Source organism: Pelmatolapia mariae, linkage group LG15 (genome assembly GCF_036321145.2).
Source record: "Pelmatolapia mariae isolate MD_Pm_ZW linkage group LG15, Pm_UMD_F_2, whole genome shotgun sequence".
In the NCBI taxonomy this organism is placed as follows: domain Eukaryota; kingdom Metazoa; phylum Chordata; class Actinopteri; order Cichliformes; family Cichlidae; genus Pelmatolapia; species Pelmatolapia mariae.
Window position 1 is genome coordinate 14,535,012 of NC_086240.1, and position 17,497 is coordinate 14,552,508.

The following is a 17,497-nucleotide window of genomic DNA, read 5'->3' on the forward strand; positions in this document are numbered from 1 at the left end:
CAACCACATGGAGGCGCTGTGCCTCCCCGCCCCCTTCTCAGTTACACTTGTATGTAGAAAAACAGTTGAGACGTCCACGCACTGTCAACAGCGCAGAGCGAGTGTGCAGACAGGAACCAGCACTCTGACCGAGGACTCCAGCTTCAAACACCTGCTTGCCAACATGAGCACCGACAGTGTCGTCATCGTTTCTGCCGCCCGGACGCCGATTGGTAAAGCCTAAACCACATTAAGTAAAAATATTCATTAAGAGGAGCTCGCCTAACGTTGCTGTAATGCGGCTTACTGATGCAGACAGATAGCTGTACTGATTTCTGTTGTTAATACGTTTTTCGTTGCTAGCTTGTTTTGCGTATAGCATACTGCATATATCGTGGACTATTTATTCTAGCAGTAGCAGCTTTTGCTTGACATTTTTTTAATTTCCTTAATTGGATCGTGTCCTTCAGTTCACGCCAAGTCATGCAGACCTGCTATTGGCTCGCTCTTATGTCTAGTGTTTTGCTGTCACTGATTGGTTCACTGGTCATAGTGCCACGGAGCACGAGACTGCTACCATTGGCTACCTACAACGTGCAAGCTGTGTGGAGCAAGATGGGCGTGATTTCTTACCAGGATGTGATTATTTTTAAATTTGGCATTAAATTCAGTCATTTACCAAATTTTAATATGTGTATTATTTAATTCTCTGCAGATATAAACTAAATAAAAAAGTCTTGATTTTGCAACTCTAACTTTGATATAGAGTTGAATTGGAATTAATAACTGGTAGTTCTTTCATCTGTATTGTCTTTATCTGGTTTTAAGCGTTAAAATTAAATATGTTTTGACTTTTGGAAAGCTGGCTGGACTTTTCAGGGGCTGAAATTGTCAGATTGTCAGAAAATATTCTTATATTCTATTTTGAATAGACTTAAATATACCTTATTGGCCTAAAAATGACTAACTCTTACCAGAATAACTCACCGTGTAAATAAAAACATTTTGGAGTTCTTTACTTCTTCGTAAAACTAACTTTCCATTTGAAGGGTCCTTGAACGGTGCTTTGTCTACGGTGCCTCTACATGACCTGTGTTCAGCAGTGATCAAGGACGTCCTGAAGCGGGCTGGTGTGAAACCAGATGAGGTTTCTGAGGTTATCATGGGACATGCCCTAACAGCAGGTAGAAACTGTTGAACAAACTAAGATAACAGGAAGGCAGATTTGGGAATATCTACTGAACATCAAAGATTTGACATGTTTGGCAATATTTCCAGCCAGTCATGAGCCTTCTATAATTACATTTTTGCTTCTCTCTCTTTGAGGTCATGGGCAGAATCCAACACGTAAAGCCAGTGTTGGAGCAGGTATCCCCTACCCTGTCCCGGCCTGGAGCTGCCAGATGGTGTGTGGCTCTGGGCTAAAGGCTGTGTGCCTGGGAGCTCAGTCCATCCTGACTGGAGAGTCCACTGTGGTGGTAGCAGGAGGCATGGAGAGTATGAGCAGGGTAGGTAATGAATGAGGAAGAAAGATATGAAAATGGAAACCGATCAGATTGTTTAGAGATTTTTAAAGTTTATTGTGAAAGTATGAGAGTATGTATACTTGTACAGTATGACAAATTGTTCAATTTGAACTTAGTGATATCTACTTGACTGGTATATACCGCTTTTTTACTCAAAGCACTTTTCTAAAATGAAGCTGAATGTACTGCCATGTTATAGGTTGATTATTTGTGCTAAAAGCAGTTGAGTAGGTGTACCTAACAAAGTGGCCAGTCAAGCTTACCAATTCACTATTTCACCTGTGAACCTGTGTAAACAGCTAGAATCTCAGCATAAGAAACAATTTGCTTGTTTTCTTCTTTGTATACTCAGGCTCCTCATACAGTGCATATGAGAGCAGGAGTGAAGATGGGCGATGCCTCCCTGCAGGACTCCATGGTGGCAGACGGCCTGACGGACATCTTCCACTGCTACCACATGGGAATCACGGGTTAGGATGTGGATCTGTTTTCACACAGCAGCCGGTGGTTGTATGCTGCATTGTATCACTCATTACTTCTTGTTTTGATTCTTCTTTTTTCAGCTGAGAATGTTGCAAAGCAGTGGGGTGTCAGTCGGGAGGAACAGGACAGGTTTGCTGTCCAGTCTCAGAGCAGAACAGAAGCTGCACAGAAGGCGAGGTACTTTGATCAGGAGATTGTTCCCATCATGGTGTCATCCAGAAAAGGTAGGTTTCTAATCCACAGTTCTATACAAGATAGTTATGATGATGCATATAGTGCAAACATGTTTCTCTGACCTTCAGGTCCAGTGGAGGTGAAGGTTGATGAGTTTCCTCGGCATGGTAGCAACATGGACAGCATGTCAAAACTCAAACCCTGCTTCATCAAGGACAGCAGTGGCACCGTCACCGCAGGAAATGCTTCAGGTTCCAGGGTTATTCGTGAACCACCACTTACACTGAGATATCTGCCAGCAGGCTGGAGCAGAATTACACTGATATTTTGAAACTTGCTTTTATCTTTTCATAGGTATAAATGATGGAGCAGCAGCAACTGTCCTGATGAGCCAATCAGAGGCTGCGCGGCGTGGCATAAAACCAATGGCCAGAATTGTATCCTGGGCTCAAGCTGGTCTCGACCCTTCTATCATGGGAACGGGACCAATACCAGCCATTAGGAAAGCGGTGAGAATTTTACAGCGATTAAAATCTGATAATAGAAATTTTATTTATGTATCTTTTACTACTTACAACTTTCATTTCCTCCCAGGTTGAGAAAGCGGGCTGGCAGCTGGACCAGGTCGACTTATTTGAGATCAATGAAGCATTTGCTGCACAGTCAATTGCTGTGGTCAAAGAGCTTGGCCTGAATGAAGAAAAGGTGATTCTTAACAGTATTACTGTTTTTTGTAATTTTGTAAGAAAAGACCATATAAATTGGAAACTGATTTTGACTCAAGCCTGCTGTGCAGTGATTCCTCAACTTAAAAAAAAAAATGTTACTGCAGTGGTTTCAGCTCATGGCAAGAAAAGATATATTAATCATCCGTGGGATCAGTATGCTGTGCTACAGATATACATAATTATACAAAAAACATTAAAAAGTACGTTTACTTACTTTTTAAAGTTTTTAATGGTGTAGGTGCAATTACAGTATAGCATCTTTCATCTGGTTAGAATCAGCCTTAAAGAGTAAGTGATGTTAATCATCCCTGTCCCTTTCTCTTCAGGTGAATGTGAGCGGTGGTGCCATTTCTCTGGGCCATCCTATTGGCATGTCTGGCTGCAGAGTGCTGGTGACCTTGCTGCATGCTCTCCAGAGGACCGGAGGGCGTAAGGGAATTGCATCTCTCTGCATTGGTGGAGGAATGGGTATCGCCATGTGTGTAGAAAGAGTGTGAGACAAGTACCTCTGTGCTGTTTAATATATTGCACTTGATCTCATCTTATTTTTTTTTTTAATGGATACTGAAAATCATTGTTTACACAACAGGGTTAATACGCAAAGGAAGTTTACTTATCTTTACATCACAATACTTGAGGTAAAACTCAGTGTGTGCTGTAATTCTCACTGTGATCTTCATTTTAAACTCAACTGTCCTCAGGTTTTAGCTTTTGAATTTTGTGAATTAATGATAGAAATCTTGTCAGTACAAATATGTAAATCTACCATATACTGATGGCTATACCAGTAGCAGCTTAAATATAACAATGCTGGTAATATATATGACAGAGCCCATATTACATTCAATAGTTGTCAAGCAGACAACTAATACTGTTCCATTTAAAAACCAGCTGCTATCAGTTACTAATACAGGCAAATAAGGTTTAACACTAACTCTGTAAAAGATAGTTTTTAGTACCAAGTATGGACAAGCATGTTACTGTCTCTGAAGAATGTAATTTATTCCTAATCTTATAGGATTTTAAATACGCTTGCTCTAAAAACCTGAACATTCCAGTATCTTCCCATGTGGAATTAAAGGGACCTTCTCAAATTGTGTAGGCAGTAGCCTTCAAACAGAAAAGTGCCATAAGTATGCTTGCCTTCTTAAACCTCGTGCTTCCTGTACATGGGCATGTCTGCAGATATTTTTCCTGTAATCTGAGAAATTAAAGATTTATAAACTTGAATGTGTTTGAAAGTTATTATGAAGGGACTACTCCAGCAGTCATTTACAACCATCTGAGCTTTATTAAGTGTCCAAAAAAAAAAAAAGCAATCGCTTACAGTTCTTCTAGAAGACAGAGCTCCAAGGCAGAGGGAGTGGGAGAAAAGTAAACAGGCAACGTGCACAGCCTACACTAGAGCAACAGCCATGGAGAGCTTCTCGAGTATAAATACAGAAGTTGAATCTATGGGGACCAATTTGGAGCCTCTTAACCCTGCAGTGATCCAGACTCCACAGCTTCCTGGTACGAATGCCCGCCCTCCTTCGGCTCTGGGAACAGTTTGATAAGGTCATCGATGCGGAGGATTGTGATGGCAGCTTCAGTGGCAAACTTGAGGCTCTTTGTCTTAACCATCGTGGGTTCGTACACACCGGCCTGACGGTTATCTCTGGGTTTGCCATTCACCAAGTCCAGACCAATCCTAAAGGACAAGGGAATCCAAAATATGCAAATTCACTTAGCGTCCAAGACAGATTAACTTCAAAATAAAATCTTACTTTAATACAGTTCTGTCTAAAAAAAAATATATAATCTAAAAATCTGGCATATTTAAACAGTTTAAAGACAAAATAGGCAAATCTAACAGCAGATTAACTTTAGGATCAAAAACTGACGGAGCCAGAACCAGAGACAAACCACTGACAGTGTAATTACGTGTTAGTAGTGTGCTCGTTTAAGGACTAACTGAATGGAAATGCCTAATAAACAAACTTGCAGCTGAGGTAAGACTCACCACTTGAGATTCTTGCGTTCAGGGTTAACCTGAGCCTCATTGTGGAAGGCCCGCAGCTTGGCCACCAGGTCAGTTGAGTCCTGTGCTGCGTTCACAGCCAGCGTCTTGGGGATGACGAGGAGAGATCGAGCAAACTCTGCAATAGCCAGCTGCTCTCTGGAACCCTAAAGAGATTGAAGCAAATTGATGAGCACAATTTACTTTAATTAAAAAAAAAAAAAAAAAAAAAAAAAAAGCATCAACCCCAGATTCCCAACAGCTGCTAGCTCACCATGCTGGTAGCATAGTTCTCCAGATAAATTGACAGGGCTGCCTCCACAGCACCTCCTCCGGGCACTACAGACTTTGACTCCAGCACCCTCTTGACCACACAGAGAGCGTCATGCAGTGAACGTTCCATCTCGTCACACATGAAGTCATTAGCTCCACGCAAAATGATGGAGGCTGACGTGCGTGCTTTGGTACTGAGGGGAAAGAAAGTCAGAAAATATAGTGATCAGAATGAGAATCAACTCTAGATGTAGAAACGAAAAAAGGACTTTAAAATCAAATATAAAATGATCAAATCCAAAACTAGAACTTGATCCCCCGCAACAAACTTTGTTTTTAGAGACAAGAAGACGAGCCAAACCTGTCCTTTAGGTCTGTAAACTTTCCCTGGGTATTCAATTAATTCAAGGAAAATGTAGTCCTCGCTGAATCCTCACATTTCATGTTAATGTAACATGAAGTATGTTACAAAATCTTGCATAATAATAATAATGGATTGCATTTATATAGCGCTTTTCGGGGCCCTCAAAGCGCTTTACAATTCCACTATTCATTCACTCTCACATTCATACACTGGTGGAGGCAAGCTACAGTTGTAGCCACAGCTGCCCTGGGGCAGACTGACAGATGGCATCTGACATCAGTTACAGACTCATTCTGGAAGTCATTATCTCTGAAATAACTTCTGAGGCTCTCAACTCATCTGCTAGCAATATTTCTTGGCATTTGACTGATATTTTTTTTGTTTGTTTGTTTTTTGGTCCACGTCCACAGTATGCTGTGCTATGAATGCAATCAATTTGTTTCCAGTTGTCATACAATGGTTTACAAGCCTACAGCAACTCATTCAAGTTAAACTGGGCCAACACACAGTATCAGAATAAACAGAGAAACTCAATACCCTAGCAGTATTGAGGCGCTAAACCAATTAATGCTAAACTTGAAAATATATGGCTCATTCAAACTGACCATGCCATTCAATTACTTCAATTTTTATCAGAAAAATGTGAGCCTATTCCAAGTGGATTTGTATTATTCATAATCACTCAAAAACAATGCATACAAACACATAGTTGTCTCATCTGTAAACATCACACAGTCCTGACTTTTTCAAAGCTAACTGCCACGATAAAAAAAAAAAGAAAAAAGAAAAAAGAAAAACTGGAAGCTGCCAGTGCTACTCTTAGCCTCCTAGCAAAATCTAAGCTATTTTTAGAAAAGTCACTGAGACAAACTCAGATTTTGAGTAGATACACCAATGGAATCGATTTCAAAATCCTGCATTACTGTTTTACTCAAATTACTGCATTTACTAATTTGGATGACTATGCCACACACCTGGCAGGGTGACGACAATATGACATCAGCCTTTAATTAACAAAAAAAAAAAAGGAGAAAAAAAAAAAAAAAAAAAAAGGAGGGGTCTTATGTGGACAATTATTGTACAAGGGAAAACCCTCAACTTTTGCCAAAGCTGTAGAAGAAGTGCGCTTAATTAAATCCTTTATACTCATGCAACTGACTTAGTATTGCTTCACCACTACTCAAGCAGCTGCTAGTTCTTATTTCTTACTTTTTGACAAGGATGAGCTCGTCATCACAGACACGCTCCTGCACAACCTCCTCAGCTTGGCCAAGCATAGTGGCCTCAAACGTCTCCTCTCCTTCCAGATTGGTCAGAGAAGGGCAGACGGTGGCTATGAATAGACAAACACAGACAAGGTCAAACATGAATATTTGCTGGTGGAAACTCTAAATTTAAGTGTGTGACAGATGCATCTAAATGCATACGTGAATATTAAAAGCAGTAAATGCCAATCGACACAAACTGCAGCTTACTTCTTTCTTACCTCCTGTTGCCTTTGCGATGCGTTTGAGGTCCCTCTTCAAAACTCGTCTAACAGCCATGGCTCCTACATCCACAAAATACTTCAAACACATGTCATCAATGCCACCAGTGGTCAGTATAACATTTGCGCCTGATGCCAAAATCTTCTGGATCCTCTCCTTGGTAATATCAGATTCCCTGGAACCACACAAAATACATATTTAGTTTTACCTCCACATTACCATTGTGTGGAGCTTTGTTATCAGTTTCACAATAAGCTGCAACACTTTAAACAGTATATTTATAAAGGCATGCTATGCACAAAGTGTCCGGCCAACATTAGTAGTCATGCATCTCAGGGAAGAGCTGCTGCCTTCACATGTGGCTGCATATGATATCTCCCACGCGTATCACTGTGTCAGCTAATGACGAAGCAACACAGTAAATTTAATGGGATGATTCTTAAAAATGTGTCTGTTTAAAGAAAAAAAAAAGTTCACAAATCACCTTTGTCTGATCTGGTCGAGCTTCTCTGGGTCGTTAATAATAACTTGTACACCCATCTTCATTTTGGTCTTCTGCAGGCTGAAGTCCAGGCAAGCGATCTTGGCATTAACGACACGCTTCACCATGCCTGTGACACAATACATCATTTTAAAAATCCAAAGGACAATAAAAATGAATTATAAAAACAGTTATAAAACCGAATGAAGGGGAAAACGGTCCCTGAACTATTCTACTGTCAGGCCAAAAGAGGCTTTGCCACAGTTCACAAATTGCTATGACTACCTTTCTCTTAGCCATGGTTACTGTCTCCCACGCGTATCACTGCATACACCATCAGGAAAGACATAGCAGCAAATTTAAATGGGAGTCTAATGAAAAGAAATCACCAACATCCTCACTTTTTACACTTAAAATTCATGAATTTCAGGCTTTGTGACAGACTTACCTTGTGAACCGACTGTGCAGTTCACTGCATACCCGTTGACCAAGAAACTTTCCTTCTGACTGCGGCCATGGGCTTTCAGCACATTAACTGAGTTGATGGGATATTTAGCTACCCCCTTGCTGTCCACAAACTTCACAGCCATGGCAGCATCCACCACCATGTTAGCAAAGAAGTCTGCATCACTGAAGGCTTGGGTCAAGGCAGATACTTTAGAGAGTGAGAAGAGTTTTCTGCACATGCAAAATATAAACACTGGTAAATTTTGCTGATTTCCTGCAAACAAATCAAGGATACACTCCGATGATTTTGGAAGACATGGAGGTCTTAGCGGCGTTGATTAAGCATTCTCTTCCCAGATCGTCTGTTCCAATAGTGAGATTCTCATTAATGTAGCGGACTGCTTCTCTAAAAGATAGCGGCAAGTTTGAGCATCACAAAACTGCAACAGATCCTAGATGATCTTATTCGGATGATTTTACATTTAACATCATCTTACTTGCAAGCCAGACGGTATCCACTGATGACTGATGTGGGATGAATCTTCTGCTTCACCAGCTCATCGGCACTCTTTAGCAACTCTGCAGCAAGAATTACCTGAGAAAAATCAACGCAAACAATGAGAGCTAAAATCTGGGAACTAGCTTAATTTTCTATCAACAATAAAACTCAAAAGATACGGATCATGCACTGTACCATCATTTCTTTAAGGGTGGCAGAAATGAGGCTGCTCGACCCTTTCAGATCACGATGGACAGTTTCTCTTTCCTGTTAGCATAGCCACACACCCGTAATAAGAAGCAGGTGCATAGTACTAAAACAGGATGCTGCAATTCAGTTTCTGAAGCTCTGTATTATGTAAAATCCAACAAATTAGCTGCTAAAACATTCACAAACACCAGTGGAGCTAGTGGTAACTACTCACCACAGATGTTGTCCCATCCCCGACCTCCTTGTCCTGCAGATCAGCCAGTTCACACAGGACCTTTGCAGCTGGGTGCTCCACTTCCAGCAGCTTCAGGATGGTTGCTCCATCATTGGTGATGGTCACGTCCTGTCGAAACAACCACAAAACACGACTGATAAGCAACTATGGCTTTTATGTGGTTATTACAGTTTCTGCCTCGTGATCTAAACCTATGCACTGGTTGATGTGGGAACAGCAATTTGAGTATATATTCTCCAGGCCATGAAAGGCTTTCAATATATGGAAAGTCTTAACATCAATTTTTAAAGCACTGGGTAGCCAGTGTAAAGCTCCTGAGACTGGTGTAATATGTTCAGTTTTATTGGTTTTTGTAAGAAGTCTGGCTGCTGCATTTTGCACAATCTGAAGCTGATTTAATACTTTCTAAGCAACACCTGTTGGAAGTCCAACAAGATAGTATAACAAAGAAGAAACAGCAGCATAAATGATAGTCCAAATGCCAATAAAACTCGTGCATCTATTCCATCTTGTTTCTAGAGACGTTCATTCCTCTTTTCTCCAGTGCACACCTCAACCCCCCTCCGCGGAGACTCCTGTCTGTTGTTTTCACCAGTTGTAGGTATTTTATGTTAATATAAAGTGAAATTGTGAGGGTCGAGATTTAAGCTGCTTAAAACTGCAATACAAACAATCCTGAAAGTCAAGATATTTCTTCATGTATCTGATCGCTAATCTAAACCTTCTGCTTACTACAGTAACCTTTGTTTAATGGCATATAAACAGAGCGTGATACAAAAGGCTTCCAAACGTGATACTGACCCCGATATCGTCCACCAACATCTTGTCGAGGCCAACGGGTCCGAGCGAGCTCTTGACGATGTTGGCGATGGATGCTGCGGCCATAACTGCAGAAGCAAAAAGGAAACTGTAACTAGCGAGCGTGAAGTTCAATGCATCTAAAGATACTAGGCACATCCTTTGACCTTTCGGACCTCAGTCAGAGGGATATGCTGTCATTTCATTCAGAGAGGCGCACATTCAGCTCGCCACACCTTCAGACCATGACAGAGTTTTTCTATCCCATTAGCATAACCCTCCATTCATTGTAGTGCGAGTGGACGGTACTAAAATGGGATTAGACAATTGCAACACGTGCTGCAGTTCAGACAGAATAGATTTGCAGTGTTGTAGTATAATGATAATACTACTAATAATATTAGTAATAGTAATAGACAGGAAGCACAATCTCTAAGTTAACATTAGCTAGCATTAGCGTGATTCACACGTGTGTTGCATAAAACCGTTCTCTTGCCCGTTATAATAAACACATAGCAGAGACGCTAATTTTATCTGACCTACAAAGTTAAGCAGCGCATAAACTCACCATTTTGAGTGCGAACAGATTGGCCAGTTGTCCTCTGGCCGAGCACATTTAACGGACCGTCTAATAGCGACATTTTTGGACCACCGCACAACCGAGAAGAAAGGAAGCGGCGCAGTGCACTATGGGTAAACCGGTACTGGGAAGAAGGTTCGAGAAGAAAATATCTTAAAAATCTCGATCTTTTCAGTATGAGAGCTTTTAATTGTGTGGTAGAACTCGCTATTAAATGTTTTACATTTTTTCACGTGATGTCGTTCCCTTTTTAAATTACAAATCGACGTTTTTGTTGAGTCATTTCTTATAAACGTCATTTCCCAGCATGCCCCAAAACAGCCGCGCCGCGCCCTAGTTCTTCTTCTTGGTTCTTCCGAAGCTCTAAAGCTGTTTGTGCGCCCGCTACTGTTGATACTGTTGTTATGCGGATGAATATCCTATTTGTTGTCGACTTTTTCCTTAGTTTCATGCGGTATTTTCTTTATTTTTGTATTGAAAGATGAATATTTGTTTGTATTTATTTTTGGTCAGTACATCAACAGAAAGTTAAAACTATTTGAATTAATTTTATATTTGCTTTCACTCACAAATTCCATATACTCAATAATTTCATTATATGTTTAGCGGCGAGACAAATTAGTTGCTTGGAAATAATATATTAGAGATGATATTTCCATTTCAAGCACATTTACTTTCGAATGGATTAAATATTTTTATTTACAAAGTCATGGTGAAACGAAAGTACACCCTCTTTAAATTCTGTTTTACATATCAGGATAATCTAGTCCTTAGCAGATCTTAAGATTAGGTAACTACAACCTCAGATTAATTGTAAAACATGACATATGCCGTTATGTTTATTTATCAAAAACTAAGCCAAAATGAAGAGTGAAAGTAGTGAGTGGAAATCTAAGTACACCCTTACTTTAAGAATTAAGAGGGAACAAGTATGACCTGTTTGGAAGAAAAAGAAAAGCCTCTTCTTTATATATATATATATATATATATATATATATATATATATATATATATATATATATATATATATATATATATATATATATATATATATATATATATATATATATATATATATATATATATATATATATAAAAACAGGATGGCAGCATGGTTTATATTTGCAAAGCTGTATCTGAACATACCTCAAACCAAAAGTCAAGTATGCGGTGGAAGGGTGATGATTTGGGCTTGTTTTGCAGTCACAGGACCTTGACATCTTGCAGTCACTGAGTTGACCATGAACTCCTCTGTGTAACAAAGCATTCTAGAGTCAAATGTGAGGCCATCTGTCTGACAGCTAAAGCTTTGCCAACTTGAGTTATGCAGGACACAGGTCCCAACCCAACAGCAACTCTACAATACAATGGCTGAAAAAGAAAAGAAGCAAGTTGCTGAGATGAGGCAGTCAAAGTCCAGACCTCAGCTGAAAGGTTCATGGGGTGTAGTTTTTATTATTATTATTATTATTATTATTATTATTATTAAATTGTTTTAAACACACTTTAGCATTTTGGCTTAGTTTTGACTGCTCAGCTATAAAAGGCTCAATGGGGTATTGTCATCAACTGGCCAGGAAGAGCGGACACATAAGTTTGTGAATGGAATAACTTAAGAATGAGGTGATGTAGGATTTTGAAAGTCATACCATTAGTGCCGGGAAGTGCCTTTCAGTGCTGGGAAGTGTTCTGCCATTACTTAAGTAAAACTGTTTGCAAATGACATGCATGCTCTGCTGCTAATAAGAACTATAGTACACAACGAAAAGTTTCCTGACTGCTGTGAGTCCTATTATTCAGTGTGGTGAGATAACAAGAGGAAAAAAAAACCCACACACACAAAAGGTGAGTTCAATCTGTATTTATTACCTCAAACATAGTTTGTTGAGCCACGACATCTAGCCAGTTAAAAAAATACAGTAGACTTAACTTAAACATCAAAGCATTAAAAAGCATACCTATGGCATAGAAGAATAACATTCCTAAAATGTACATCTTTACAAAGTGTTTACAAATTCAACGTAAAAAAAAAAAGGACAAAAAAAAAGTGCAAAAAAGAAAAAAAAAAAAAAAAGTAAATGAAAACTGACAATCCCCACCAGTGAAACAGGACGAAAATGTACAATGGAACAAAAATACTTCATATTCCTAACTTGTGTTTGACGCAATTTTCCTGACATGAACAACAGGCCACGATCTTGTGCTTTTTAAATGTTTGTGGGGTTTTCTTTTTCGTGAGTATTTATCAAGCAGTGCGTGATAGAAACATTTTTGGATAATATTCACAGTATTTGATACAAATTTAGTGAGCTCCTAAATAATAATAAAACTCTTTCAATAAATATATTCTTTCATTTACAACCAGTCGGTGGCTCGCAGTAATAGTAACACGGGGCAGTAACAGAGGGATGCTTTAAAATAAATAGGACATTCAGAAATTAAACAAGTGTGGCATAAATCTTGGGTTTGCTTTGATGGGAAAGAAAAAACAAATGTCTTGACGAATTGTCGAGGTGACTTTCTGGGAGTGAGGATGTAATATCAGTAGTGTGACAGCTGGGAGTGTCCCAAGACGTAAACTAGGTAAACAAAAGATGATGAATAATTAAAAAAAAACAAAAACAAAAAACTACACCATATACAGTACTGTAGTAAATCTCCTTAATCCTTTCCTTTGTGGTCCCTCTTAAAAGCAAAGGTTAAATTATAATATAAAAAAAAAAAATCCACACACACGCACAATTTATTTATTGAGATGAACATTTAAGCTGTGCACGATGGATGGCCCCAGACATTAACACGTAAAAAACATTTCCGATTTGCTCACAGATTCAAAATAAATATTTAATCCTATATTTCTTATTGATCATCTAAAATATCAGCATCTTCTCAATTTTTAAAGCACGATACCCTAGAAAGGTGGTAGGCAGAGTGATGTACAATAACTTCAAATAGACTTACAAGTCTATGTTTAGTCATACTTAACCTATTGGGTCTTGTATTAGCCACCTAAAGGTGAAAAACTAGCCTGAGTAGCACATGTGAAGACTGCGAATCTGAACTGTATATTTGTAAAGCTGCTTGTTTGGAACCGTTTGATAGTGTAAGCAAATTTTTTTTAAAACTAGCCACGAATCTGGGTCACCTCTCCTATATAGGTAAATATTAACTAGAGATGAAAGTGCAGTTAAAATTAACCTTAAGAACACCACTGAAGAGGTACTTCTGACATGGTGGTGGCCACAATCTGTCAAAGTCCACTAGATGTTTAAGTCTAAGTCTAAGACCTTGAGCACAGAAGAGAGTACATTTCAGTCAGTATCCCGAACTACTGTACAACAGTTCATATGACACCAGTTATGTCTACAAGGTTCAACACAAAAAGCAATCAAAGAGTTTGAATATTAAAATCTTTTCAGTCACACTGGACTCCTTTTACAGACAATTGAGAACTTTGCTTTGTTCTAGCGACCCCTCACCCACCCATCCCGATCTCTGGAAGTGCTAAGGCAGCTTACATGCAAGCTTTGATGTGGCGTTTTGACCGTTAATGGTCACCTATTATGTTAAACTTCAAAGCACTGTAACAGAAGGCAAAGGCATTAACATGTCATTACAAATATGGCTGATCTACAGTGAGAGTTGTGTTATATTTGCTTTACATTTCTTTGTGTTTTAAGATGTAGGGCATTCAAGGCCAAGCAGCATTGTTCCCTTTGTTGATATAGATTTGGCTTTTTAGTTGACACATAGCCTCAGGCAAAGCTGCTGGAGCTCAGACACTGAAACTTCTCCCTCAGAGACTGGACGATGTTGGGCTGGTTCTGCTGCGGCTCGTTCCACAGGTATTTCTCCAGATGCTCGTGGTCCAGAGGTCTCAGCGGGTCGCAGGAGCGGATTGGGGTGCACGGTAGACTCTGAGACTGGATAACGCCCCGATTCTGACCGGCAAGAGCGGCTGAGCTGCCGTTCTTCTGCGACAACCTGTCACGCTGTTGTTCACTCTCATCCTCTGAGCGGATTTCGACATAGTCATCGTCATCTTCCCCATTGTCCTTGAAGTTGGCCAAGTAGTTCTGGGTAGCGGTGAGTATGCTCAGTGCAGAAGCCCGATTCAGGACCACCACCTTTTGGCCATCGTGTAAAGTGAGGTCTGAAAGCCCCTGGGTAGACCGCTCTGGGAGGCTACTTTGCCGGCCAGCTCGGCCTAGACTTGGACCATGAAGTCTGTTTGTGGATCGATCTACATCGAGTCCGTTACATTTAAGTCCAGACTTCTCCTGCTGTTGGCTGCCAGTAGAACTGACTGACTGAGCAGAAGGGGAGGACTTTGCGGGCAAAGATGGTGCATTAAAGGAAGGATGTCTCTTAATGGAGCTGTACACGTGCTCTTCTTTCTCGCTAGGCGCCGAAATGCATGAGCTCCATCTCTGTGCCGGTGGTGTGGTCGGAGATGGAGGGAAGAAAGAAGGGGTGGAGCAGGCTGAAGTAAGCCTGCGCTGAGGGGTAGAAGATGCTCGAGCCTCCCCCACCTCGCTAGACGAGGAGACAAAGCTGGCCAGCTCTCCGTTGCTGTAGGTAGAGTGGAGCCAGTCCTCTTCCAGAGAGGTCTCAGGCATGGACGGAGAAGATGACAGACCTGGATGGGAGTGATGTGGGGTAGCAGAGGTTGGACTGGAGGAATCTTTAAACATCACCTGGTCATACAGATGGGAGTACTCTGCTATCCGTGCACCTTAAGATGGGAGAAAAAAAATGATGCAAAAGAAGTGTGAGTGAGGTATGTTTGCATTTTGGCTCATAAACTAACAGCACTGGTATACAATAAAGGCACCATTTTTTCCTTTTGTTATATGTAACAGTATTTTGAGCATCTTAAAACTCAGATTTTTGGCCCTCACTGGACAAATATTCAATAATAACCTCAACATAATATAATTTAAGTGGTCTCAATAGGAAACTAGACATCTATACCTCACCTTTGGCCAATCATTGGCATTTCATTAAAAAAAAAAATCCTATTGGTTGTTTTAAAAGTGAATCCATTGAGACAATGAAAAACTTGAATTAACTGCTATTCCAGCTTTGCCAGCAGCTGGATATGTTAAAAGAGGGCCTGCTGGCAAAATATGTCAGAGATGGCAACACTGTAACTGTATTGGCCTCAAGCTGAATTCCGAGCTTGCATTTCTTCTCCTGCACAGGAAAGCTACTACCCTCATTCACATATGAAGTGACTGCATTTGTTTGTGCTGGTCTGGTTGGAGAGGAGAGCTGCCAGAGAAGGGCTGTATTGTCAAATTATGGCTATTTGAATAGGTGATCTACAGATTTCTACCCACTGAAACACGAAATGGAAACAAATTTAAACCTATACTCTAGCATCTGAGAATTATTATTATTATTATTTTTTACCTATGGCTGCACCTCCTTGTTTCTTCTCCTCTAAGATGGCTGCGAGATCTTTCTGCTTCTTCTCTGCTCTGGCCCGACTGCAAGAGTCTCCAGGGTCCATACTCCTCATGCGCAGCAGCTGGTTTGCTTTCTTAATTTTCTGGCTATACTGGCGTGCCATGAGGAACACACGGCTCTTAGTTTTGTCCATCAGTTCCAGGGGAAAGTCCACAGACTCACCCAGCAGGAGAGAGGAGGATGCCAGGGGTGAGTCCAGACCTGCCAGCTCCCCTGGGAACAAACTGTGAATGTCCTTGAGGGAATTTTCTCTCTGAGAGATGTTTCGCTGGGGAAGCTCCACCAGATCGTCATCCTCCAGGCGAAAGCTGCCGCTGCTTAGACGAGCCAGTCGGTTGCGGATGCTCTTCACGGTTCCTGGGACGGGCTCTGGGGTGACAGGAAGGGGGCGTGATGCGGGAGAAGGGCTGTGAGTTTCTTCTTCAGTGGTACCTTCACTTTGTTCAGGAAGGTTGATAACTGGGATGGTGAATGAGGGTGTAGCAGTGACAGGTGGGGGCTTAGGTTGATGTGTTGGGGAACTGGTGGGTGCACAGGCTGCATGAGTATTTACAGGAGTGCTCTTCACAGGGCTTTTTTTGACAGACGAGCTCTTCTTCGGCGACTCGCTGGCACTCACTGGGAATGCAGCAGGAAGTCGATCAGCTTTCTTCTCGTTTTTCTTGATATAGTTTTCCAAGTCGTTCCAGAGTTCATCGACCTGCTCAGACATCTTATCTCCTTTCTGTGAGCTCTGAGAAAAGGTCTCAGAGGTGGAAGAAGACGAAAAATCGGGCTCAGAAGAACATGGGGCAAGGCAGGGGGCTGGTCCTTCATCCTCTCTAAATTGGGAGCTCTGCTCAGAAACAAATGCTCTAAGCAGCACACTGTCCCTCTCTTCTTTTAATTTATCACCTTCATTTTTTTCCATGACCTCGGTTGATGGCGGATCCCTAAAACAGATTGTGTCATAGATATTCTCCTCCTCCACTATTTTGAGTTCACATGTCCCAAATGACTTCCCATCTTGTGTTAGTGACTTATGGTCCTCTGGCAAACTGTCTGGTTTGGACATGGACTCTTTGACCTCTGGAACATTGACTGCTCTCTCTGCCTCACTCTGGGAATGCTGTGCATCTGTAGAAGCATCTTTCTGCGACTGGCTTTCTTCAGGGTCTCTTCTGATGAGGCCCATGCTCTTTAGGTCCTCATAGCTGATATTGTCATAAACATTTTCAATATCATCCATTGTCAGCTGCTCAGCTGAGGATGATCCAGATATATCATTGCTGGATGATTCAGTGTGGATCACTTCCAGGTTGCTGTGACCGGCCTGGTCATCTTCGGGGCTCTCTCGAGCCTCTGTAGCCTTCTCCCCGGCACTGCTTGCCCTCCGCAGGACTCTGCTACCGCTGGGTGGAGGTTCAACCTGCACCGTGGGCACCTGTTCAACATGCCAGCTGCAGGGCCGAGCAGTCCTTGGCGATGAGGTAGCTTCTGATCTCTCTGAAGGCACCTCTGGCTCTTGTCCGTTTGGCTCTGTGGGAACAAACATCTGGTAGATGTCCTCGTCTTCATCGTCAGGCTGCATTGTTCTCTGGCGGGTGGGGAACATGGCCCTGCGAGCCTGATGGTCTGCCCAAATGTTCCTCACTGACGGGTCACTTTCTGTTACTATTACAGAGGGAATGGGGGAGTCTGGAGGCTCCTCTGTCACGTGTGGTGTCCTGAGGAGTGGTGGGTGGTGACTTCCGTCCCGTACGAGGGATTCTCTGGCTCTCTG

At 41.3% G+C, this 17,497-nt stretch overlaps 3 protein-coding genes and 1 non-coding gene across 5 annotated transcripts in view; 1 reads left to right on the plus strand and 3 right to left on the minus strand.

Moving 5' to 3' along the window:
- Positions 1–62: 62 nt before the first annotated feature.
- acat2 (acetyl-CoA acetyltransferase 2) lies at positions 63–4,120 on the plus strand. Its single transcript, XM_063495413.1, has 9 exons — positions 63–212; positions 1,029–1,163; positions 1,306–1,487; positions 1,858–1,975; positions 2,069–2,212; positions 2,291–2,413; positions 2,517–2,671; positions 2,757–2,867; positions 3,217–4,120. Exons 1-9 carry the CDS (start codon positions 164–166, stop codon positions 3,385–3,387), a joined length of 1,188 nt encoding a protein of 395 aa, XP_063351483.1. The 5' UTR covers positions 63–163; the 3' UTR covers positions 3,388–4,120.
- Positions 4,121–4,158: 38 nt separating this feature from the next.
- On the minus strand, positions 4,159–10,370 carry tcp1 (t-complex 1). Its single transcript, XM_063495412.1, has 12 exons — positions 10,252–10,370; positions 9,687–9,772; positions 8,865–8,993; positions 8,439–8,536; positions 8,237–8,347; positions 7,943–8,124; positions 7,498–7,624; positions 7,013–7,188; positions 6,736–6,859; positions 5,164–5,356; positions 4,893–5,056; positions 4,159–4,580 (listed from the first exon to the last, which is right to left on the minus strand). The coding sequence occupies exons 1-12, from the start codon at positions 10,322–10,324 to the stop codon at positions 4,367–4,369; spliced, it is 1,677 nt and encodes a 558-aa protein (XP_063351482.1). The 5' UTR covers positions 10,325–10,370; the 3' UTR covers positions 4,159–4,366.
- LOC134643930 (small nucleolar RNA SNORA29) lies at positions 9,867–10,004 on the minus strand. The gene has a single exon (XR_010096440.1). It is a non-coding gene; the product is annotated as a small nucleolar RNA SNORA29 (small nucleolar RNA).
- A 1,754-nt stretch (positions 10,371–12,124) lies between the features above and the next one.
- Positions 12,125–17,497, minus strand: part of LOC134643461 (pleckstrin homology domain-containing family G member 1) — a 42,797-nt gene continuing 37,424 nt past the window's right edge. For both annotated transcript variants that reach the window (XM_063495829.1, XM_063495828.1), the window contains exons 16-17: positions 15,679–17,494; positions 12,125–14,998 (exon numbers count right to left, since the gene is read on the minus strand). In XM_063495829.1, the coding sequence (XP_063351899.1) occupies positions 14,019–14,998; positions 15,679–17,494 (2,796 nt within the window). In that variant the 3' untranslated portion in view covers positions 12,125–14,018. The remainder of the gene's footprint in view (positions 14,999–15,678; positions 17,495–17,497) is intronic.